The sequence below is a fragment of the Plectropomus leopardus genome, chromosome 9, assembly GCF_008729295.1.
Source record: "Plectropomus leopardus isolate mb chromosome 9, YSFRI_Pleo_2.0, whole genome shotgun sequence".
Classification (NCBI taxonomy): Eukaryota; Metazoa; Chordata; class Actinopteri; order Perciformes; family Serranidae; genus Plectropomus; species Plectropomus leopardus.
The window spans coordinates 11,301,729-11,328,060 of NC_056471.1; the positions used below are offsets into that span (position 1 = coordinate 11,301,729).

The window sequence follows — 26,332 nt, forward strand, 5'->3', positions numbered from 1 at the left end:
CCTTCCTGCCTTTTATTATGTTAGTATCTGCCTTCTTGGAATACGTGCACACCGTACTGTATGAATCTCTTTGTAAGGAGCATCTGCCACATGACTAAAATGTAAATGTAGTATATGTGTGAAATTGAAGGTCAGTGAGCGGCGCAGCTAAACAGCTTTCTCTTTAGTAAAAGAATAATTCTATAAAAAGCTCCTATATTATCTCACTGAGAGGTGAGTGGGGGCCAGACAATGGTGGAATGAAAGCGTAGCTAAGTGAGCAATGAAAGGGACAGTTAGAACAACACACACACATGCACACACACGATAGCTGCTGGCAGAGGCATTGATAGCTTTTGAGCGCTGCTAGCTTTGAGTGCTAGTTGACTATAGCGTGCGGAAAATGAGCACTCAGTGAGGTCTCATCTGTGTTTTGTCTTGTTACCGCTTTCCTTCAAAGACCCTTCAGTGTGCACACACAGACATACGTGGCGAGTGGGCTCATCAACCACAATAAGTGAGCCTGTTTAAGACACAGTGGTGCTTTAATGTGGCTAACGGCAGCTAGACAGCCTCAGCTGACAGACACAGAGACAGGGGCAGCAGAGACAAGCATATTATACATATACTTATACTGTGTAATAGATGTATGCAGAGGAAGGTGTGTTTTATTCATAAACAGATAACTGCTTTTGAACCCCTCTTACAGAGTTCATGTCAGCACTGATAACCATCCTAAGCCTCACAGTGACATTGCCTCGGGCTACGAGGCCACCTGAGGGCTTTAACGCTAACACATCATTTTCAGGCTGATTATACAAAGAAAGAAAGTCAAAAGCTGCAAAGGAAAAGGTCTGAGGCGAGCCGACAATAGTCCCCTGAGCGCATGTTTGGATATGAAGTTTCATTGCATTAATCTCTCTGCCCTCTCTGCCTCTCCGTAGCTGATCACCCCCCATGCCATTCGTGTGCAAACTCCACCTAGACACATCCCCGGGGTGGTGGAGGTCACGCTGTCCTACAAATCCAAACAGTTCTGCAAAGGCACACCTGGACGCTTCATCTACACAGGTACTAAGCACTAACACTTACTAATGACTCTAATTAACAGAGATAATGCAGCCCCAATCTCTCTGCTGGCTTTTTTCATGCAATTTTCAACAGCTTGCCTTTAGAGTAATAAAAAAGCTATAATCACTTAACAAACTGCATATAGTGACTTTATTAAGGCTGTATATATGCAGTATCTGCTAAACCTGGTACAGTTAAGAAGGTGTCATTTTCTCTACATAGTTTCTGGAGAAAAATGTGCATGCCAAACAGTTTGAAATTCAGTAACACAACTCAATAATTCAGTGCAGAAGCTGACTTATCAGGGGAGTAAAAGTGTTTGCCCTCTTTTATGAAGCAGGTGAAGGTCAGGAGGAGGTTTAACCTTTTGATTAGTGGGATTATTGAGATTTAACCCTGTCGAAGGCGTGATTCACAAAGGAAGAGTGGGATTTTTGACGGCGAGTGCAGGGGCATGAATAGCTTGGGTGTTACATCAGAGCGTATCGGCGCAGAGTTATAGCCGCGCGGTGAAAAGAGCGGCAGAGAGAGTGAATGTGAAGCGGTGATTAACCAATGCGAGGCCACAGGTCCCCGGGGAGGTTGTGAATCACATAAATCTGTCTGTAATCTCAACCACTGATAGACTTAGGCTGTAAGCCCCAGCTGGAATTGCCAACATTTGACAAAATCACAATTGAGCGAGAGCGTGTGCGTCACATCGCCGCCATGCATTTCCCTGCATCTTGTGTGTGTCCTAATTACTGTGCATGGACAGAATCCATGTCCATGCGTCATAATTATGACTCCCTGTTTGTGTACTCATAGAAAAGGCTGCGATAGGCTGCCTGTGTTTGTTTGCACGTATGTATGTGTGAACGCACTCCCGGCACACACATGCACGTTGACAAGTAACTGCATTACTGAGACAGAGGGCAGATGGGTGGGCAGCCTCTGCCATGCCAGAGCTGTCCAACAGCCCACTCTCTGCCAAACTCATAGAGCTGTGTGTGTATATAAGTGTGTGTAGGTGTGCGTATGTGTGTGTGCAGCCTTTTAATGTGCCAGACATGTGGGAACCGTATGCATAAACGCCCTATCTCTTCCCAGCCCTCCACTCTTTCCCCTTGTCGCATTCACTTATTCAAAACTTGCTTCTTTGGATGAATTCATCCCCTCTCTCTCCTCTGTCTCTTCCTCTTGGCTTCTATGAAGCCACATAGAAGAATCTCAACAGGTGAGGGGTAGCAAGAGGTCATCCAGTGGGAGCTGAACACACACACACTGTGCAGCTGCTTGCCAAGCACTGGCACCTGCACGGTGACACAGTCAACCGTGTCGAGGCATAGATCCCAGCTCTACTCTTCACACACTTCACTTCCGCCACTGCTCCGTACCCTCTGTGGGTACTTGTACCTCTCCCACAGCTCCTTTATCAGGCCTTTTTTATCAAATCACGTTCTCCTAGCAAGGAAGAACCTGCTCACATTTGGTGTTTTGAATGAGAGGCACAGAACTACGAGAGGATGAACATTTGGAGTAAAAGAAAAAAAGCAACTGATGAGAGTGGAGAGAGGTGGATGAGAAAGGGAAGCTAGAAGAAGGATGGTAGAGAGGGATGGAGGATTACCATGGGCCATGTTGCCCTCCTGGGTCTGTTTGGCACCAGTTTGAGCCCAGTTGCCAGTGGGTACTAATCATGGAGGATTGGCAGCACTGCATGGCAGCTGGCAGCTAGCACGCACACACACACATCAACACATCCCCTAACTCGCAGACATGCATATACTCCTATATTACATGTGCACGCAAGATCACACACACACACACACTGAATTACATTGGGGACAGCTGGCATTGCTAATCAACTTCAGCTGAGGAGAGGAAAGCGAGCAGCTCACAGACCTAATTAAGTCAACACATACCCAATACTGCTGCTACCGCTACTTTGCAAACATAGCCAACACACACACACACACACACACACACACACGCACACACATAACCCATCTATAGGTTTCCCCCCGCCTCCTGCACCCTCCTCTGCCAGATCATTGATACTCCACAACCGGCCGGCGCAGAACGGAAAAAATTCAGCTGTAGTTCAGGACGGAGGAGACAAGCAGGGGACTTTTGGTGCAGAGGAGATTCGGAGAGAAGCTATTACAGTAATGTGTCCTCTGTCGTCTCTGAGGACTCCTCTGCCATTAGACTTCAGAAAGCTCCAATTAGACTCATCAAAGGCAATTAAGCTCTCCACTGATAAGAATAAAAGAATGTTTTTTTTTCATTCACTGCTCTTCTTCTGTCTTTTTATCCCCTTATCCCCCTTCTGTTCCTCACTCTGCCCTCTGCCTTACCCACCTCTGGGGCTGAGAGCTCTCCCTAATCTTCCTGTCTCTCTCTCCTTCTCTCATTATCAGGTCATTGCCCACCCCCCTCTCTCCCCCATCTCCCCTGTACAAATGCATCCTCATGTTTGGTTGTGCATCACCTTTTGCTGGATTGCTGATTGCTGTAACATTCATCAGAGATGCTCTCCCTTTTCTTTTCTCCATGCAGTATAAAGTGATAATACTCCCTGCCACTAAGGCCCATAGGTGTGTGTGTGTGTGTGTGTGTGTGTGTGTGTGTGTGTGTGTGTGCTTGTTTGTGTGTGTTTGTGTGTGTGCGACACAGGGATACTGGCCATAGATTGGGGGAGCTGATGAATCGCCCTTGTCGTTCAAAAGGCAATCCCTCCCTCCTCAGTATGCAGCCTTGTCTGCTTAGTGCTTCCACTACAGCTTCTGCTGATATTAAAAGGCTCTGCTGGCTCACATTAAGGCCGCCACCATGCACAACGACACGCATCCGCGCACACGCACGCACAAACATTAGGGGTAGTTTTTCAGCACTGAGTGCAGATTAGGTGTGTAGGAAACATCACTCAGTTGCTGTGAGGAGGAGCAGGAAAAGTGAGGTAAAAGACAAAAGTCAAGAACAGAATTTAAACCAGCCTGGATGCTGCTCTCTCTCTCTGTCTCCCCGCCTCTGTCTGCCTGCCTCTGGGCTCCAGATGAGTTTTAGGAGAGGAGGAATGACTGTCAGTTGTCTGTCATTCTACACACTACAGACACTGGAGTGAAACACAGACGATGCTCTGTAAAGTTTTGATTTATTTTCACCCCTAATTAAGCTGCTAAGTGGTGAAATCTGCTTATCACACACACTGAGAGAGATTACTTTGCTTAGATGGCGCCGGACTGCTTCAAATTAGTAACATATCTGATGCTGATTGCGTTGATATTACGATGTTGGCGCAATTTACTAGAGCATCAGTGAGAAAATCTGTTGGTGACTCACAGATATGTTCTTCATTCATATGCACATGTGATCCACCTACACTTGTGCACGAGCACTTTCACACATCACAGCAAATGCAGCATGTAGTCATCTGGCAATAAAAGTGGGGTGCAACCACGGGCTGGTCAATTACTCGTCTTGCTCCTATTTGTGAATGCTGTCTTTTATTGAGCTTGGGTGGAGGCCTGCTGTTGATTAAAACGGCTGGTCTCCAGCTGGAGACAGGGACAGCTGAGATAGCTGCACACATTCACGTTTACTGCGCACAGTCTTAACTGTGAGGAAATTCACACCTCTATTTGAGATTGAGATTAATTTTCTGCACCATGTGGCTTGTCTTCCCTCTTTAGCGCGCTCAGTTCTTATTACAGGAGCATCTGGTCCATGATGATGATGTAAATGAATTTCGAACGAAGATTATTTTATACCCCGCTGAAATGAGCGGCGTTCACCAGGAGGGGGAATGATTTCTTATGTTTTCTTATATCTTAATTCAAGCGCGCACTTTTCCTCCACATTTTCAGAATTTGCATTCTCCCAGCGAGGATCCATGCTGTCAGGTATTGTTAACTGTCGACATGCACTTTTTGCAACAGATAATTAGAGCTTAGGTTGTAGTAGCATCCACACCTCCATTGATTTGTAGAATCTCTTAGCGCCCCCCTCCTCCCTCTCCTTCCTCAGCCTCTCCTTTCCTTTAGGAGCAAAAAGCTCTACTCATCTGTTTTCTGTGTATGAATTTCCAGCCATGCATTAGTCTCCCTGACATGTTCAAGCGATGCTTTATTTAGCTTGTCGGATTCTGCAAATAAACGCAATCTTGGGGTTTATGGAAAAATGGATAAAAATTAGATTGTAAGGTATTGATCTGGATTGTGAGTAGTCGGTGGGGGTGTTGTGTGTGTGTGTGTGTGCGTGTGTGTGTATGTGGGGTGGTGATGGGGGGGGGGGCTCTCATCTGTGTGAGGGTGGGGNCAGCACGGTGGAGTCGTCCTGGAAACACAAGAGAGGAGGAGGAGAGATGGAGAAGGAGGGGGAAACTACAGTAAGTGTCCAGTAGCCATGTCTCCTTCTCCTCCAGTGTCACAACATTGTGTGCGTGGATGTGTGTGTGTGTATGGGGGGACGGGGTGGTGGTGAGTGGGTAGTGTACTTGCAGGGTTAGGTAATTGGCTCTGAGACTTGATGTTAACACCTTAACAGGCCCTCAGACAGTGGGAAAGGAGCTGATCATATCACAACCCTCTGTTTCTCCCTCCTTCTCACTCTCCACTCCTTCGTCTTCCCTCTCCCTCCTCACATCCCTCCTCCTCCCCCGTCTTTCCCTCCCCTCTGCAGTCTCCAGTGCTCAGGTGTGATCTCATAAGCGCTGCCTTGCGATCGATGCCGCCAGTGGCAGGGGGTTCAATAGTCCTGAATTACGGCTTCATTTCTCCCCCCCCCACCCTCACACAGATGAGAGCCCCCCCTCCATCACCACCCCACATACACACACACGCACTCACACACACACACACAACACCCCCACCGACTACTCACAATCCAGATCAATACCTTACAATCTAATTTTTATCCATTTTTCCATAAACCCCAAGATTGCGTTTTATTTGCAGAATCCGACAAGCTAAATAAAGCATCGCTTGAACATGTCAGGGAGACTAATGCATGGCTGGAAATTCATACACAGAAAACAGATGAGTAGAGCTTTTTGCTCCTAAAGGAAAGGAGAGGCTGAGGAAGGAGAGGGAGGAGGGGGGGCGCTAAGAGATTCTACAAATCAATGGAGGTGTGGATGCTACTACAACCTAAGCTCTAATTATCTGTTGCAAAAAAGTGCATGTCGACAGTTAACAATACCTGACAGCATGGATCCTCGCTGGGAGAATGCAAATTCTGAAAATGTGGAGGAAAAGTGCGCGCTTGAATTAAGATATAAGAAAAACATAAGAAATCATTCCCCCTCCTGGTGAACGCCGCTCATTTCAGCGGGGTATAAAATAATCTTCGTTCGAAATTCATTTACATCATCATCATGGACCAGATGCTCCTGTAATAAGAACTGAGCGCGCTAAAGAGGAAGACAAGCCATGGTGCAGAAAATTAATCTCAATCTCAAAAAGAGAGGTGTGAATTTCCTCACAGTTAAGACTGTGCGCAGTAAACGTGAATGTGTGCAGCTATCTCAGCTGTCCCTGTCTCCAGCTGGAGACCAGCCGTTTTAATCAACAGCAGGCCTCCACCCAAGCTCAATAAAAGACAGCATTCACAAATAGGAGCAAGACGAGTAATTGACCAGCCCGTGGTTGCACCCCACTTTTATTGCCAGATGACTACATGCTGCATTTGCTGTGATGTGTGAAAGTGCTCGTGCACACAGTGTAGGTGGATCACATGTGCATATGAATGAAGAACATATCTGTGAGTCACCAACAGATTTTCTCACTGATGCTCTAGTAAATTGCGCCAACATCGTAAATATCAACGCAATCAGCATCAGATATGTTACTAATTTGAAGCAGTGGCCGCCATCTAAGCAAAGTAATCTCTACTCAGTGTGTGTGATAAGCAATTTCACCACTTAGCAGCTTAATTAGGGGTGAAAATAAATCAAAACTTTACAGAGCATCGTCTCTGTGTTTCACCACCGACCCATCCAGTGTCTGTAGTGTGTAGAATGACAGACAACTGACAGTCATTCCTCCTCTCCTAAAACTCATCTGGAGCCCAGAGGCTGGCAGACAGAGGCGGGGAGACAGAGAGAGAGAGCAAGCATCCAGGCTGGTTTAAATTCTGTTCTTGACTTTTGTCTTTTAACTCACTTTTCCTGCTCTCCTCACAGCAACTGAGAGGATGTTTCCTACACACCTAATCTTGCACCACACTCAGTGCTGAAAAACTAATACTCCACAACCGGCCGGCGCAGAACGGAAAAAAATTCAGCTGTGTAGTTCAGGACGGAGGAGACAAGCAGGGGACTTTTGGTGCAGAGGAGATTCGGAGAGAAGCTATTACAGTAATGTGTCCTCTGTCGTCTCTGAGGACTCCTCTGCCATTAGACTTCAGAAAGCTCCAATTAGACTCATCAAAGGCAATTAAGCTCTCCACTGATAAGAATAAAAGAATGTTTTTTTTTTCATTCACTGCTCTTCTTCTGTCTTTTTATCCCCTTATCCCCCTTCTGTTCCTCACTCTGCCCTCTGCCTTACCCACCTCTGGGCTGAGAGCTCTCCCTAATCTTCCTGTCTCTCTCTCCCTCTCTCATTATCAGGTCATTGCCCACCCCCCTCTCTCCCCCATCTCCCCTGTACAAATGCATCCTCATGTTTGGTTGTGCATCACCTTTTGCTGGATTGCTGATTGCTGTAACATTCATCAGAGATGCTCTCCCTTTTCTTTTCTCCATGCAGTATAAAGTGATAATACTCCCTGCCACTAAGGCCCATAGGTGTGTGTGTGTGTGTGTGTGTGTGTGTGTGTGTGTGTGTGTGTGTGTGTGTGTGTGTGTGTGTGTGTGTGTGTGTGTGTGTGTGTGTGTGTGTGTGTGCTTGTTTGTGTGTGTTTGTGTGTGTGCGACACAGGGATACTGGCCATAGATTGGGGGAGCTGATGAATCGCCCTTGTCGTTCAAAAGGCAATCCCTCCCTCCTCAGTATGCAGCCTTGTCTGCTTAGTGCTTCCACTACAGCTTCTGCTGATATTAAAAGGCTCTGCTGGCTCACATTAAGGCCGCCACCATGCACAACGACACGCATCCGCGCACACGCACGCACAAACATTAGGGGTAGTTTTTCAGCACTGAGTGCAGATTAGGTGTGTAGGAAACATCACTCAGTTGCTGTGAGGAGGAGCAGGAAAAGTGAGGTAAAAGACAAAAGTCAAGAACAGAATTTAAACCAGCCTGGATGCTGCTCTCTCTCTCTGTCTCCCCGCCTCTGTGTCTGCCTGCCTCTGGGCTCCAGATGAGTTTTAGGAGAGGAGGAATGACTGTCAGTTGTCTGTCATTCTACACACTACAGACACTGGAGTGAAACACAGACGATGCTCTGTAAAGTTTTGATTTATTTTCACCCCTAATTAAGCTGCTAGTAAGTGGTGAAATCTGCTTATCACACACACTGAGAGAGATTACTTTGCTTAGATGGCGCCAGACTGCTTCAAATTAGTAACATATCTGATGCTGATTGCGTTGATATTACGATGTTGGCGCAATTTACTAGAGCATCAGTGTGAAAATCTGTTGGTGACTCACAGATATGTTCTTCATTCATATGCACATGTGATCCACCTACACTTGTGCACGAGCACACAGAGCAAACATCATGCACAGCAAATGCAGCATGTAGTCATCTGGCAATAAAAGTGGGGTGCAACCACGGGCTGGTCAATTACTCGTCTTGCTCCTATTTGTGAATGCTGTCTTTTATTGAGCTTGGGTGGAGGCCTGCTGTTGATTAAAACGGCTGGTCTCCAGCTGGAGACAGGGACAGCTGAGATAGCTGCACACATTCACGTTTACTGCGCACAGTCTTAACTGTGAGGAAATTCACACCTCTATTTGAGATTGAGATTAATTTTCTGCACCATGTGGCTTGTCTTCCCTCTTTAGCGCGCTCAGTTCTTATTACAGGAGCATCTGGTCCATGATGATGATGTAAATGAATTTCGAACGAAGATTATTTTATACCCCGCTGAAATGAGCGGCGTTCACCAGGAGGGGGAATGATTTCTTATGTTTTCTTATATCTTAATTCAAGCGCGCACTTTTCCTCCACATTTTCAGAATTTGCATTCTCCCAGCGAGGATCCATGCTGTCAGGTATTGTTAACTGTCGACATGCACTTTTTGCAACAGATAATTAGAGCTTAGGTTGTAGTAGCATCCACACCTCCATTGATTTGTAGAATCTCTTAGCGCCCCCCTCCTCCCTCTCCTTCCTCAACCTCTCCTTTCCTTTAGGAGCAAAAAGCTCTACTCATCTGTTTTCTGTGTATGAATTTCCAGCCATGCATTAGTCTCCCTGACATGTTCAAGCGATGCTTTATTTAGCTTGTCGGATTCTGCAAATAAACGCAATCTTGGGGTTTATGGAAAAATGGATAAAAATTAGATTGTAAGGTATTGATCTGGATTGTGAGTAGTCGGTGGGGGTGTTGTGTGTGTGTGTGTGTGCGTGTGTGTGTATGTGGGGTGGTGATGGGGGGGGGCTCTCATCTGTGTGTGAGGGGGGGGGGGGAGAAATGAAGCCGTAATTCAGGACTATTGAACCCCCTGCCACTGGCGGCATCGATCGCAAGGCAGCGCTTATGAGATCACACCTGAGCACTGGAGACTGCAGAGGGGAGGGAAAGACGGGGGGGAGGAGGGATGTGAGGAGGGAGAGGGAAGACGAAGGAGTGGAGAGTGAGAAGGAGGGAGAAACAGAAGGTTGTGATATGATCAGCTCCTTTCCCACTGTCTGAGGGCCTGTTAAGGTGTTAACATCAAGTCTCAGAGCCAATTACCTAACCCTGCAAGTACACTACCCCCACTCACCACCACCCCGTCCCCCCATACACACACACACATCCACGCACACAATGTTGTGACACTGGAGGAGAAGGAGACATGGCTACTGGACACTTACTGTAGTTTCCCCCCCTTCTCCATCTCTCCTCCTCCTCTCTTGTGTTTCCAGGACGACTCCACCATGCTGACCTCTCAATTATCCCTCATCCCCCCCCACCTCCTACTCTTTGCACCCCCCTCTTATTCCTCCCCTAAAGCTCATACGTCCCCTCCACCCTTGCCTCTTCTCCTCCTTCTCCTACCCCCTCACCCCTTCATACACACTCCCCCTGCGGCTCTGTGGGTTATTATAGTGAAATATGAAGCGGTGTGGATTCTAGGCTTCATGAAATTTCCATGAGCATTGATCTGATCTGATGTGGGTGATTGCTAGGTGAATCCCTCCAGTCCAGGGCTGTTGCTCATCTATTCATTTATTTATGGCAGTTATGTTTTACTGGCTTTGATTTGCTCTTCTGGAGAGCGACAGCTAAGGATTATAAATATACCTGTATAGGAGAGTGTGCTTTGAATCCTGGAGTGTACTGGTACAACACTCCTCTTTCTAGGCAGGAGATTTTTTTTTTCCAGTACTAATTCCTGTTGTGAAATGTGAGATATTGAGCATAGATATAAGTGCATAAAACACCAAGATAATCCCCAAGAAGAGACACAGCCAGCCAGGTAGTTAGTGGTGCACGCTGTCCCCCACATACTCCTCTCCTGGTTTATGGTCCTTGAAAATGAGCAGAGACAATATCACTTCCTCTCTCAATTACCAAAATTGTCTTTTTATTTGTAATAGGGGGTATCTCTGTATGTCTTGGGGTTTTTATGCTATTGTTCACTCGAGGCTCATTTGGCACATTGTGGAGAACTGATAAAAAATTCATCATAAAAACAAAAGCCTTTGAGACGAAAGAGAGGATGTTGTCGGAACAATCCCCTCCTCAGACTGCGGGCCTAATCCAGGGCAAATCCTCCTTAAGGCTTTAGAGAGATCAGAGAATGGAGAAGTAATGTCAAATATTTGTCCTCAGAAATAATTCATAGTTTATTTGTTGCATGTGATCATCTCATTGTTTTGGCTTATTTTATCAGTGGACCAGCTGGCCTGTAATGCGTGTCATTCTTCAGAAGTTGAGCCTGCCTCTGGCATCTCTACTTCAACTTTTTTTTTTCCCCTTCTTTCCGTACTGTCTTTGCTTCCAGCTATTCACCTTTCCTTTCTCTCACTCTTATGGATTACTGGAACGGTCCGCTGGGAGAGCTGTCCAAATACGTTTGTGTTGCCAAAACAGAGCAACACCGATTCCCTCTCCTTTTGCTCTCTTTTGGTTTGTGTGTCTGAGCGAGCGGCTCAGGAGCAGCCATGGTGAAGTCACTAGAGGTCCAGCAGGACAGCTTGTACTCATAGCCTCTAGGGGCCTTTTTTCTGGGGGCCGCCTAGTCAGCCTGGCTCCTCAGATGTGAGGCGAGCAGGGCATCAGCCCTCAGGAAACGTCCAAGCTGCGACCCACAGGGGAAACAGACGGATGACACAGACACATACAGGCAATCCTCACGCATAATGGCTCCTTTTCTCTCACTTTTTTTTTTTACACTCTTACAAATACAAATATGTTAAAGCCACAAACACAACAACAGACTCTGAACAGAAGCAGCACTTATAGGCTGTAGCCCAGAAAAGTAGCCAAGACTGTTATCCATGTATGTGCGTTGACTCCCCAGGCAACCCACAAAGAGAACCAGGGGGGAGGAGGCTAAAAGACAGAGAGGAGAGAGAGAGAGAGAGTACATTAGGAATGAATTATGTGGAGAGAGCACTTATCCAACAATCCTCCTCTGAAGTGTTTGTACTATAAGCCTCAGATCTTCATTGTATTTATTCTAATGTTTAAATATTCATGGTAAATCTTCTCATATTCAATTACCGTAGCACGACCACAGCATGCCGAGAGAGTGCTTTCTCCCTGCTGCCTGGATGATCTGACTCTGTCTGTGTGTATGTGTGTGTTTGTGCGTGCATGTGGGTGTATGCGACTGTCTCTATGTATGCGACTGTGTGTGTGTGTGTGTGTGTGTGTGTGTGTGTGTGTGTGTGTGTGTGTGTGTTTAGCTTGTTCCCCGGAGCGATCAAGCCTTTGTTATATTGGAACAGTCTCTGTAATTGCTTATATTAGTCGCTGATCAACGCAAGACCACAGGACACACACACATGCATGCACACACAAACACACACACTCTGCCTGATTCCTGACAGTCTTTTTATTAACCACCAAAGCAGGCGACAGAGAGAGATTCATTACATCACAGGCAAACAAAGACACACACCAGACTTAATAGAGAACACCCACATTTTCAGCGGGTTTAGTTTAATGTTGAAATACTCACTGTAAAAACCATGCTTAATTCAGTCATTCCCACCGCAACAGAGAATCACTCGTTCTTCCTGCCGCTGTATCTCTCTGTTGCTCTTGAACAGTAGGTGTTTTCATTATTAAGAATCAAACATTAAACTTTTCCCTTTCTGTTTGTGCTCAGCGCTGAACGAGCCAACCATAGACTACGGCTTCCAGAGGTTACAGAAGGTCATCCCCAGACACCCCGGAGACCAAGAGAGATTACCCAAGGTACATTGCCTCCACTCCTCTCATGTGTCTGTGCTCATGCTGGTTGCCACATGCAATTATTTTATAGGAATATGTCTTGGTAACATTGGTACAGAGATGTATTGACAACTTCTAGGGTTTCACAGCATGTATGGATACACGTGGCACAAGAGCAGCATGACCTCACATATACAGAGCAATGATTGAGCGCTATAGACAGTGGGCTATACATGACACCATGCAGTGTGTGCTTAAACATTTTATCATATGTTCATGGTCATTTTCTGCTCAAACAAACACTTTATTTGTACAGCAAACGCACAAGAGACTCTATTCATCCTTCCACTCAGTATAAGGTCATTTAGATTTGGCAAAGTGGGAGAGGAAAGGGGATGGATGGAGGGAGGAAAAGAGGGAGAGAGAGAGGAAAGGAGGTTGAGGGGGAGAGAGAGGAAGAGAGCGGCAGAAGCAGGTTAGGTGATCCATCATAGCTGTCCAGTCTTACCTCCTGCTGGGTCAGTGGATCGAAGTCAACCCCGGGTGGACTTTATTACTTCCAGCGTACACACACACATACACAAACCGGCGCACACATAGAAATTCACACACACACTTCTCAGTGGTTGAGCGTGCACACACGCACACACACTCAGTGGAGGGAAGTCACCATGAGGCAGAGATGGAGAGCCCAGGTAGATGCAGAAGGAGGATAGAGAAATCACTTGTCCTCGCTGTGTGTCATGTCTGGTGGATACAAGACTTGTCCTGGTGAGCTCTGGTCTTTAGCTTATCAACCCCCTGTTTCTCTCTAAATATCTTTGTATCCATCCATCTCTTCTCTTCTTCTCGTCCTCTTACTCCCTCAGTCCGTGGTGTCTCTTTCTCTTCTAAATGAACAGCGGTAGCTGGCAGGCCCGGCTGTTCATTTCAGCTCTATTGATTTGTGCCTTTATTGAGGTAATAACAGTTTGTTGACCGCACTTCTCTCAACTGTTGGCCTCAATCATCGGAGAGAGGGGCAGGAGAGGGGCATACACTGGCAACTTCCTGTGTTGCAAACGTCCATTCATGGTCACCTTGGCTAAAAAAAAAGCCTCTTTGCGCTTGTTCTTCAGTCAATTTTTAATCGAGATGAAATTGATTGGGAATATAATGTATTCTGTTCTGGTTGCACCTTTTTCGAGCGGATTCTTAATGAACCCCTACACACATACACACACTGAGTTGGAAACAAGCAGGATTTTTGCCAATGCCTGTTCTGTCTCTGTATGTTGTGGTAATGATCCAGTGTCCAGCTGAAAACAGCCCCCATACTGCGCCGTAGCTAATAGTCAGGCCGTCAGGAGTGAGGACGGACTGCTGGGTAGCTCAGGCACAGCCAGACTACTAGGACTTTGGCGGAGCTGGGGGGTCTGGGGCTGGCTAATGAGTGACCGCCCTGCCAGACGAGGCCAGGCTCTGCTCTGGATCAGGTTCCCCTTCCTGTTGACGTCTCTGTGGGCCTGACTTTACGGGAAGAGACCCTGCGCCCAGGAAATGGTCTCCCCTTACAGCAGCAGAGCTTGGGAGGCAGCACGGCGCTAACCACATTTATCTGTTTATCAGAACGACTCTGGAGCGCTGCCTAATCGCGTTTAGCTTCTGGACAGATCCCTTTGCTAACGAGAGACTGATAGGTACAGACAGGGCACAGGACCACGAGAGAGAGTGATTAATAGGGAGAACTGGAGAGAAGAGGAAGAAGAGAGACTGAAGAAAGTAGTTTCAGGTGAAGAGAAAGTGCAGGAGGAGATGGAGATGCAGAGACAGACAGGAGGTCCTGAGGAGAAAGAGCTAAATGTCTCTGAGACTCATAGAGGAAAAAAAAAAATTAGATGAAGTGACTGAGGTTTCACGTGTCCTCCCTGAACACCGTTACACTCCAGCTGCGGATCTGTTTGCGTCCTAATGCCTCGCACTTCCCTCATTTCCCCTCCTCCTCCCGCTCCTCCTCCCCCTCCCTCCCTTCATCCATCCATCTACCTATCTAGCAATCCCTGGGAGGCACGGGGCGTCGAGGAAAAGCAGAGAGAAGGAAGCGAGGAGCGGTGCATACATACTAAAGAACCACTTACCTTCCTAGGGCCTCTACATCTCTCAATCACACTGAGCAGGCCTCCTCTCCGGTCTCCCCTCTTCCCTTCCCTCCCCTCCTCCTCCCCCCTGCCTCCCTCTCTGCCTCCCCCAGATAGTGCTAGTAATGGGAGGTTAACACAGAGGCAGCGCTCCCATTATTGAGTGAATTTAGCACCTCGGACAGCGCTCTACAATCTTTATTGCTTTGCTGACCCTCTCGTCATGTCCTGGACGTGCTCGACAGCCTCCACATGTGCGTGGCTGAGTGTGCGGCCCAGCCCGTGTGTATGTGTGCGATATGAGGTCTGATTGAAAGGCGGTGTGTCACGGAACAGAGAGCACACATGCTCCAGGGCTTGTTCACAGCGAGGGATACACTCAGGAGGGTATAGCGCTCAGCATGTGTGTGCGCGAGTGGAAGAGAGGGAGGGAGAGAAAGAAATGAGGGGGGAAGGTTGGAGGGGAGGGGGCTGCAATTTTCTGGTTGTCGCGCCTCCAGCATATATCCTGGCCCCGGCACATTAACTTTTAAAAAGGGTTTCGTAGGGCTGTAGGTGTCTACATCACACACACATATAACGACTGCCTGGAGTCACACACTCATACACTCAGGGAGGGGAAAGAATAGAAGCAGGGAGAGGAGAGAAAGGAGGGTAAGCGGTAGAAAATGAGCGCGGAGGAACGGCAAACACTACGGAAGGATAAATGTTTGATGTGGGAAATTCCACTCGGCGGTTTTCACCTGAGCAATGATGTTCTACATTTATCACACAAAGTGGATGCAGGGCTATTCACTTGGATCATTACCAGGGTTAATACAGGGCAGGAGACGGGTGTGTCCCCGCTGACGAGGGGAGTTGTATAGCCGTCAACCTGATGATATGTTGTGTTAAATGAGATTGATGTGCGATCACGTGCAGGAGATTCATGATCCGGCGGTGACAGTAGGGAGGAGAAGATGTAGAAGATGGCTGACTGATAGAGAGATATAGGCTCATGTTTTATTCACAGATAACAGTATCTTACCTCTGCTCTCCCAAACTGCCCCAGCTAGTAACAAAGTGCCGGGACAGGCCCATTTCTCTTCCTCTCCCTTACTCTGTCTGCCTCCTTCCTCTCTCGCACTCTCTGTTCTGCATTCACAGCATAATGTAAGACGTGAAATGTAATAAAAGTGACTGAACTCTTTGAGCCGTCACCCTTGTGATCAATCCCTTCCCTCTTTCTCTGCTTGATTGTTAGGAGGTGATCTTAAAGAGAGCAGCAGACCTGGTGGAGGCCTTGTATGGGATGCCGCACAACAACCAGGTAAACATGAGCACCAACATCAATATGTGTTTGTGGTTTGGACTACACACAGCATCAAAGGCGGTGTCTCCGCTGGCCCCGGCGGCACCCCAGTGTTTTCGTTCAAGATCTGGGACCCACAAACACACACATGGGAATAAGTTAGTGCCTCATATCAACACATGTTGAGGAGGAAAGGAGGAGATGTGCAATGAAAACTGACTGAAGAGGGAGGAGAGAAGAGGAGGAGGAGAAGTGGGATTTAGACTGGAAGGAAGAGGAAGGCTAAAGATTTGATGAGTCTGTTAATGAGGCTTTTCTCCATTTACTGGAACCAATCCCACCACTCCCAGTGACCACTGATAAAAACCACTCAGACTACTAGGTTTACATGCACAATATCTCAAGTGGAGATCTAGCATTCTTTAAGACCGTAAAGCCTTCATCAAGGGCACTATTTCTCCTCTCTCCTCTCCTCTCCTTTCCTCTCCTCTCCTCTCCTCTCCTCTCCTCCCTCTGTTGCTTACCACGGCTCTTTTTTTCCTCCCTCATTGTCAGGAGATGATCTTGAAACGAGCAGCAGATATTGCAGAGGCCCTCTACACAACAGTGCCACGGGGGCACAACCAGCTAGCCGGCCTTGGCAGCGGCCCCGTCCATGCTGGCATGATGGCTGTAAACTCCTTCACCGGGTCAGAGGTGGCACAAACAGCCAATCAGGGTGAGCAAAGTCAACAGGAATCAATTAAAGTCTATTATCATGGGAAATGTGCCAACGGTTTATTTATTTTTATCTTTTTTTTTGAGAGAAAGATGGATAGTAAAGGTGAGTAATGTGATAGGGAGATTTTATTTTTCATGTGGGAAATTCAGAGAGGGTGATTTAAGAGCATGGAAGAAATAGGGAAGATTCTGAAAAAGGAGGACAGAAGGAGGAGGTGGCGGCACTAAGAGACCGGGAAAACTTGAGACGAGGAAAGAATGAAGGTGAGAGAGTGAAGAATGGAGAAAAAGAGAGCCGTGGATGGAGTACGATGGAGAAATATGAGTGGGTCCTAGGGGTGTGTATATTAGACTGGGGTCGGCCCCTGTCTGACAGAGAGAGATGCGGGTGCAGTCAGTGGTGATTCATCACATGTATCAGGGGAAGGAGAGGAGAGTGGATGGACCAGCCTCTGGATATGTCTCAATACTTCCAATGAGCTTCTTCCGTCCTTCATCTTCATCTGGAAACATGCTCAGATGTGAAGAAAACAACAGATATCAGCTGTGCAACTACCAGCCAGCAGTTTCCAACTCATAAGAGATGAGGATGGGGAATTGGTGGAACGTAATTATCAGGAACTACAGCAGAGAAGTGCAGCCCTCGTTGCACCAGAGAGCAGAAATTCCTGATGTTCAATTCCAGCTGTTTTTTTTTATCTCCAGTGTCAGCACGTTGGACCTGAGATGTATATTTATAGTCTCTTTTTCATTTTTTCCTCTTTCTGGTTGCCGCCCCTGTAAAGCATAAAGAAGAGAAAGGTCCTGTCAGAAATACTGGCTTCATTCTTTATAAATTACAGGAGCTGCAGAGGCCTTTTAGTGTTAATTGCCTTATCAATAGATCTAATTTTGGAGAGGAGCCAGTGAGGTTAAAGGCCTCTTGTTTCAGTAGTTGGATTGCAGCTAGTTCCCTCTCATATCACTCTTCCTCCGCTCTCTTCTTTGCTTTCTCGCTCTGCCATATGCTGTCTAAGAGTTTTCGAGAATTTCTTTTGGCTAATGTCGCTACGTCCATTAGCCGTGTAGGGGAAAGTGTATTTGGCAGCATCGCATGTTCCTCGTTTTGTTTTGTCTGCCATCTGCTATACCCCTAACATCTCTATTCTCTCCGTCTCCCTCTCTCTCCTCGTCCATAGGTTTCAGTAGGAGTACGAGCAGCGTGTCCCCTCACGGTTATGTCCCCAGCTCGACTCCCCAGCAGAGTAGCTACAGCTCTGTCTCCACTAGCATGAACGGCTACGCTAACTCTGGCATGGCAACCTTGGGCACCTCGCCCAACTTCCTCAATGGATCTGCAGGCAACTCGCCCTACGCTAGTGAGTAAATACACCACATCTGAGACCTGAAAGGCAAGAGGGGGAAGACAAAATGAAAAGCACAGAAAGCGAAAAGATTGAGTTTGAACATTTTGAACATAAAAGTATTTGACAGGTATTAAGGAAGGGGGGTGCGCGCGCGCGCGTACGCACACACACACACACACAGACACACACACACACACACACACACATTCACCCTCTACATTAAAGACCCTTGATTAAATCAATAAACTAATTGCTAGAGAAGCAATTCCATTTCAGCTCTTTGATTCCTGGGTGTTAACAAGTATTTTAACAGGCTCATCGGCCCCACACAGACACTTTCAATCAATGGCCCCTCGGCCTGCCTTTGTAGGTCCAATTTTCATTAATTGATTAGTTAGGCCCCTTCATAAATGGATTATGACTTTATTGCGAGGATTTGTCAGGAAGAGCCATAAAAGCTAAGTGTTGGATAATAACAACAATAAAGGCAGGAGCAGATATCAGAGAGCAGGTGAAATACGACTTGGTTGATTGTAAAATCGCTGAGGAGGAAAATGCTCTTAATGTATTAGCAGACAAAAGACAAACCCAGGAGGATGGATGGGATGATGTCAGAGGGAGACAGGATTTGGGTTTTGAAGATAACCTTCTGGTCATGTTTGTCTGCGGATGAGTCTAATGCCCAAAATCCGGAAAACAGCGATCTTGTATAAAGCTTAGATGTCATAAAATTTCTATTTGGAGATTTTTTTTCTGAATATTGTGGTGCCTTATGTGTAAAATCCTCACAAAATTAAATCCAGAGCTCAGTGATGATGTGGATCTTAGGGCTCATTTATACTTCTTCTATGTACAACAATAGATCTGTTAATTCCAAACATTGTAAACATCATCGCCGGCTTACTTTTGTTTTCTTTATGATAGCACAGCTACATCCAATAAATGGCACTAGAGGGCAGAGTCAAATCTTGACAACAAACGAGGCAACAGTGGAGGAGAATATTGTACCTTTTAACAGAGGCAGCATTGCAGACAGTTGTGGTCAGTGTGGCCATTAAATACAGTTGTGTCCAGCTTGAATACGCTACACTGCCCTCATGATTTTCGCTGGTACTGTTGTGTTTCATCTGTATTCATAAGTTATCAGAAAACATCCACAAATACAGAAGAAAAAAAAAAGCAGACTACAGACAGAACGCCCCATTTGTGTCTTTATATGTAACAAACATTGAGCATAAAAGAGCCTTAAGGCTGAGAGTTTACAAATTTGCAGCTTTAAGGCATGGCCACACCAGCGTTTTTTCCTTTTTAAAAGAACATTTTTCTGAGAAAACAACGGAGTTCAACTTTTGGTTGAGTTTGTCTGACCAATAGCAAGCAATCTTGACAATGCTGACCTTTGAGGAAACAGTTAGCGGATAATCCAAAACAGAAAAAGCTATCATTTATAAGCTCACCATCAAGTTTTATTGTTGACTACGAAGACTTGGTTTACAGACAGTCAGGGGACAGGAGTCAGTAATGGATATGGTACATTTAAAACATTAAATAAGAAAAAAAAAAAACGTGTTAATTTATTATCCCGTTAGCAATGGAGCTGATGAGCTTTTTTGCACTTATTTATTTAGCAAGCTTGTGAGTTTTTAGAGCTTATTTCTCTTCTCCAAATAAACTTTTTAAATGGCTAGTTAAACTAGCTAATACCTCACCCTACAAAACATACGTCACCAAGCTTCTACAACCACATAATTTGCAAAAGCCTGAATGAATTTTGCTGAGCCGCTTTCTGGTCTCACTGGGCATTTAGGCATTTGACTTTAACACTAATTACAGTGTTGGACATATATGACCAACAGTTGATTAAAGTATGTATGAAAACACAAAGAAGCAGTATCCCACCATACTGCCAAGACCCTTCATTACACTGGAATTGCTTTTTTTTTTACACAGATTCATGCTGCCCAGGTGTCTGATTTTAGAAAGCATTAGGGCGCTGAAGAAGTATAAGAGGCATCACTGTCTAGTCTGACATATAATATATATGCATTAGGCAGTGATTTCTTTACAATTACACTGGCATATCATAGCAATAACAACAATTTACCGTCCCTGTTAGTGAAATCTCCTCCATGATTATTTGTGATGAAGGTGATCTGAGAGAGCCTAGTTTGCCCTGAAAATGAATTAAAGATCCAGCACCCCGAGTTAGCAGGAGATGTTTATCAAGCCGTTGCACCCCTTGAGCAACAGCATGAGTCATCAAAACAGACTGATCAGAGGGCGAAAAAAAAAAAGCTCTGGGCTGTTTTTTGGTGCAAGTTTCCAACTAAACACATTTCTGTCTTAGCTATGGAATATCTCATTGCCAGGTGGTTGCTAAAAAACAACAACAAAAGTTTGAGCCAGTTGATCTGAGTCCAAAATATCATCCCTCCTGTCATCATCCATTGACCAGTCCCTTTCTGTTCGTCCCGTCTGCCCGTCCTCTGCCCTCGGCCCTCTCTCTAACCTCGTCTCTCCCCTCTCCATCTTCATCTTTCCTCCCCGTCCTTCTTCCCTGACGTGCTCCCTGTGACCCCCCTTAACCCTCCTTTCCTACCCGTCTCTCTTCTCTCAGTCGTCCCGTCAAGTCCCACCATGGCCTCGTCGACCAGCCTGCCCTCCAACTGCAGCAGCTCCTCCGGCATCTTCTCCTTCTCTCCAGCCAACATGGTGTCCGCCGCCGTCAAGCAAAAGAGCGCCTTTGCCCCTGTCGTGCGACCCCAGAACTCCCCTCCCCCCACGTGCACCAGTGCTAATGCTAACAGCCTGCAAGGTAAGCTGCTGAACGAGTAGTGTTTATGTGCATACATTGTAAAATCTGACAAGATGATCTTACTTTTAAAAAATACTCTGACCAAGGTTAACTTACTAAGACTATTGATCTTAAGTCATGTTTAGTTTATATGTAAATGTTACATTTACTTTAAATTTTGTTATATTTATGTAACTTTGTGAAGCTGTTGCAACTTAAAAATGAGTAATAAGTGAAATTACCTTGTTCTTGTGTTGGCAGCTTTAATAAATTAAGTTAATTTTACATAACTTGATCATGATAAAGAAAATTTTTCATTTTATTATGTTTAAAAATATAGAAATATCTATAGCAAAATACAGATATGAGGCACAGTAAACTTTTTTTTAATTTGCAACAACCTTAACAAATTCAATAAAACATCTAAATTTTAAGCTTAGTGTACCATTAGATATTAAGTAAAAATAGTTTACCTTTTTTAAGGCAATCGATTTAAAAGATTTCTTAAAGTAAAATCAACTCGTCAAATTTACAATGTAGTATCTAATGACCTCAGAGCTGCCGTTTTTATGTGTTCATATTAAAAAAGTATAGCTCTTCATCAAGCTTTAATCCTGCTCTTCCTCACCGCCTTATTATAACAACTTTTACTCCCACTTCCTCCTCCTGTTTTCCTTTTCTTCCTCCTCTTCACCCCCTGTTTTTTCCTTTCTTTACCCTCCTCAAACCCCTCCACTCTCCTTCCTCACTGTAGATCAGTCTTTTGTGGACTCTAGCAAGTACTCATCAAACAACTCTCTGCAGGGCCTGGCCTTCTCCTGAAGTACGTTAATTTTCTTCTTTCTCTGTTTCTTTCCACGCTATCCCACGCCGCTCATTTTCACTAGCCAGCTCATCCTGCCCTACCCTTCCTTCTGTTTTCTGTTTTTATTTGTCACTCTTGACTTGTCAGAGAGGCAGCACGCCACGCCACATGTGTTCCATTTCCTGTTTTCACTTCCTGCTTCCTGCCCGTGCTTCAGTGGGTGTCTCTGTGGGGGGGGGGTTGTGCCATGGGTCGTTCTGTTCTCCCATTACCACTGAATGCAACGCGGGGTCTGGTCGTCTAGGCAGGATGTTGTATGGTGTTGAGATTCTGAGAGAGAGAGATGATGGATGGGAATCTTTATCAGAGCCCAAAGCTAAGCACTTCCTCACTTCCTCTGTCGGCGTTGATGAGCGCTGACCACGGTGACCCAAAGGGCCATTGGCCACTGTGCGCTGATCACACTGACACACACACACACACACCATTCGGTTAATCCCAACAAGCCGGAGACACTTAGGAAATAACCAGGGAATTAGTGGATTGAAGAGAGAGAGGGGAATCAATAGGGAGCCAATATGTTATATGAAAAATTCCTCCCTGTGATGGCTTCTGTGTAAAAAAAAAAAGGGGGGAAGGGAAAGGGGTGGGAGCGCGGAGGTGAAGATATCGGAGCTAGTGGAGGGCAGAGCATGATATAAGGAGGTAAAAATGTGAATATAGCTCCTGGCTTCCATTTCCATGTTCAAGTGTTGAGCGTAATTTCATCACCTCTGTCATGTCACGTCACTCCCTCTCTCTCATGTTCGAATTATGCTCCGCGATGCACAATGAGCTTACACAATGTAACTGCTAACAATTAACAGTGGCAGCTCTTGCATGAAACTATTCAGAACGGCCCTGCGAAAAGTTGAATGATGTTGTCGGCGTGCGCCAAGTTAGCGGCGCAGCGGAGAAAAATGTTTTGATTTTCGGGGGCCTCAGAATGAAGAGATAATGAGGGAGAGTCGTCTTTGTTCGCCAGATGCTGGAGCACATTTCTGTTATGTGACTGTTGTGATGACAGATGAAACCCAGCAATCACATGACTGACCTCTCTTTCTTTCTTTCTTTCTTTCTTATTTTACCCCCCCCCCCCATCTCCCTCCCCCTCTTTTCCCACAACGCAGCGATTCCCGGGATGATCGTTCCACCCATGTAGAGGATCTGGGATAGCTGGAGATTTGGGAATGTTGAGAGGAAAAGACACAGTAGCAGAGTCTGGCGAGTCTCTGTTGTGCTCCGGAGCTGAACTGAAGGAAGTCAAGATAAGACGCAGGACTCTGTTAAACTCAGGCCTTTCCATTGGGATTTCATCTGAAGGGATAGGGGAGGAGAGGAAAAAAAAAAAGGAACAATACGAACCTTTGTGATGTTATTTCCCTCTTGGTTGAATTAGTGTAGCTTCTCTGACACCGCGTTGGATGGAGTGTATAGAGACTGATAGTTTACCCACAGCGTGACACTGACCTCATGAAAAGAGCATTTATTTATCTTTATGTTTATGCCTGTAAGGTTTGGGTTTGATTACTGGAGGGCCCCCACACCGCCTTGCAATCCATAGCTCGCACAAACAACAGTCAAGTGTTGGGTCGGCCATGAAGTTTACGTAACCTCTGTCACAATAGAGGACGCTTTCCTTAGCTCAGCCTGCTTATAAAAACCACAGAACAACACGTTGGCCAAATGGGACTAAGGTCAACGACACACAAAAACAAAGAAATACAGAAAATCAACCCTCAACTTTGCTGCTAATTTTCCCATAAATCTAAAAATGGCATAACAAAATTGCCCAACATCAGAACATTTCTTTTTTTCCCCTGTTTGTTTTTTGTTTTGTTTTTGTTTGAATTTTAATAAAACTGTGAGGATTGAGCTGTTTGCAATATGCTTTTCTGCTTGTCATGTGAAGAAAGGTGATGATTTAGCCAAAATTGACATTTTGTCGGAGATTTAAGTGAAGACTTGAAAAGCCAGAGGATGTGTGCGTCCAGCCAGCACTGTACTGAAGGAGTCTAGCAAATATCAAATTAGAATAAATGCGTGATATATGTGATATATTTTTGTATATAAAAAAGTTTTCATTTGACGTTTCTTTTCTTTTTGCAATAGCTATAGTTTGAAATGTAAACATTAAATGTCTTAAGGCAGCTTCTCAGTACAGAAGATAGATTTACTGTGTGTTGTCAATATCTCATCTGCTAAACACAACAAAACATGGATTTGGATACAAAAAGGGGATTCCTGTAAAATATCCTATAAATAATGTATTTATCCCTTGTATTTGTACATTGCCTCTCACCCTCGTTTAGTTGTGTTGTGTAAGTTTAATACAGTAAGTGAACATATTTCACAGTGTTTTGTTTCATTATTTACTGTTGTCTCTCACTATTTAAATGTGACTTTTTTAAAATCTTTTTTTGTTTTGTATGTTGTTTTGCATCGGTATACCATGCTTTCATTTGTTGATTCAAAAACATGCCATTGTCTATTTTTGTATTATTTGTAAGTTAATAAAAAAAATCTTTTTTTTTTCCTTATGAAAATGTTTATTGTATGGCAAAAAAGTAGCATCTTATTCAGAGTATTTGGTTGAAGTAGATTTTTTAAGAATATATACACACATTAATATATACTGTAAATCTATATCTTTTTGTTTGAACTCTTTGAGGCTTTCAGATTGTTCTTGAACTGATAATATGCATGGGTTCTTCTCTTGAGTGACACTTTCTTTTTTGTGTGTGTGAAAACCAAGAGAACTAAGAAATTGCTCTGTGTTTTTCTTTCTTTGAGTTCCTCTTTTTCTTCTCCTCTGTTCTTTCTTTTCCCTGTGTTATTTATGCCTGCTTACACACTGTATCTATATACTCTTTCTTTTTTTCTGCCACTGTAATCTTTACCAGCAGTCTAGATGCCTTAACAATGCAAACCCATTCTTCATTCAATCACGTGTACAGTTTTCTACCCTCACCACAATTGTCTATTGCCACAGAGGAATTCATGGGAACTTGGGGACAAAGCACAAACCCACTCTGTTTGGTGGTGAAGCCAGACTAGAATACAAAGAGCCATAATTCAACAATCACACACACCCCGATGTACTATAATACTACAGCAATGGCACGCTTTGAAGGACAGTCGACGCTGAGAGGCCCGTCTCAGCTGTGCTCATTGCACTTTAGTGTTCCCAGAAACACTTTTTTTTGTAGCGATTATGTAGCTTTTTTTCCTGATCAATGAACTAATTTCAACCGCATGTTGGTAATATTTCTAATTAACCGCAGGATCACAGCAGAATGACAACGCAGAGCTGTTTTAATTGTAGTACAAAGGGGCGCACAGTGAAGACAGGCACTGTCACAGCACAATTTTAATCTCACACACGGAGTCGTAGGTCTGACTCCAGTATCCGACAGACGATCCCCCCCCAGTCCTCCTCCATGTATTAGCCTTTGGACAACACAGCTTCATTACAAGCTAAACACAACAAGAAGTGAGGAAGCATGAAAGGGAGCTCCTTGCCCCCTCAGACATTTCTGTAGTCTTTTCTTTGTGTCTGCCGTGTGTCTTCAAGCTGTTGCTGGACAGAGAATAGGGCTTTTCTCTCTGCTTTTCTTTTCTAGAGCCTGGTTTTGTTAAGAGGGTAGAAAGGACCGTTTTAACAGAGGCGCCTGCTGACAGACGAGTGTTTTTCAGGCACTTGTGTGCCTGTGCCGGTCGGGGCCGGGGCGGGAGGGGCCACACCGTATCTGTTTCAAATGAACTACAGAGGTCTGTTGTCATACAATGGCTTCTTTGTAAGCAAAGTTCCATCCTGATTATGAATATTGGTAATGGGTGACAAAGTTTTGTATTTAGGTAACAAACAACAAAAAAAGAAGATGCAAACCAAATAGCTGGTGTCTATTTTTCCCTCTGTTTTGTCTTTGACTGCAAATACACTGAACAGCTCTATGATATAAGGGAAGAAAAAAAAATTCTACTGTATAGATTGTTATTGTTTTTGATGAAAATTGAGCTGTAAGATAACTTTTGGACTCTCACAATGTTGAATTAAAGTTACCTCTTGTCTGTGACTTTGTCAGTTGTCATTTTGTTATTTTGAAATATGTCACATTTCGGGATTTTTGTGACACTACTAGCAAAGATAAAGTTTGGTTCCCTCAATTACAGTTTTCAGGTTGAATGTTGTGCTTCTGTGAAACAGTGTGCAACAGGCTTTGAGGTCAGTTTTCTCTTGTCCGCTGAGTGTGTCAGAGATGTTACCTAATCAGATGTGACGTGTTTGCAAATAAATGTCCCCCAGTGGTTTCCAACTGGTCTAGTCACATGGTCCAGATTTTTCCATAGTCATTAATTCTAGGTCCACACATTACAAATTACCACTTTTATTTCACAAAATGTAAACAACACATTGGCTTAGAACACAAAGAAATAAATCAGTGCAAGAATAAAAAGAATCTGCAATTCAAAATAAAAGCTCTGAGCTAGAAAACTCACTGTACTTCCAAATAAAGTACATCTCACCACAACCTGCCTTGCAAGATGGCTGCTGGTTAGACGCATTGTGTTGTTCTGCTCTTTCAATCCATCAAATATCATACCAATAACTTGACATCTAAGCAGGAAGGAAAGTTTTTTAGCTTTACAAGAATATTAAGCTTCTAATTGCAGGATCATTTTCTGCTATTT

At 44.9% G+C, this 26,332-nt stretch overlaps 1 protein-coding gene across 2 annotated transcripts in view; it reads left to right on the forward strand.

The window, feature by feature from the left end:
• ebf1a (EBF transcription factor 1a) overlaps nucleotides 1–23,988 on the forward strand; it is a 61,035-nt gene extending 37,047 nt beyond the window's left edge. Inside the window, exons 10-17 of one of the 2 annotated variants that reach the window (XM_042492866.1) lie at nucleotides 924–1,050; nucleotides 12,464–12,552; nucleotides 15,889–15,954; nucleotides 16,492–16,654; nucleotides 17,835–18,014; nucleotides 20,620–20,817; nucleotides 21,551–21,619; nucleotides 22,771–23,988. In XM_042492866.1, the coding sequence (XP_042348800.1) occupies nucleotides 924–1,050; nucleotides 12,464–12,552; nucleotides 15,889–15,954; nucleotides 16,492–16,654; nucleotides 17,835–18,014; nucleotides 20,620–20,817; nucleotides 21,551–21,618 (891 nt within the window). In that variant the 3' untranslated portion in view covers nucleotide 21,619; nucleotides 22,771–23,988. The remainder of the gene's footprint in view (nucleotides 1–923; nucleotides 1,051–12,463; nucleotides 12,553–15,888; nucleotides 15,955–16,491; nucleotides 16,655–17,834; nucleotides 18,015–20,619; nucleotides 20,818–21,550; nucleotides 21,620–22,770) is intronic. The other variant, XM_042492867.1, reaches the window with a different exon arrangement.
• Nucleotides 23,989–26,332: the final 2,344 nt, after the last annotated feature.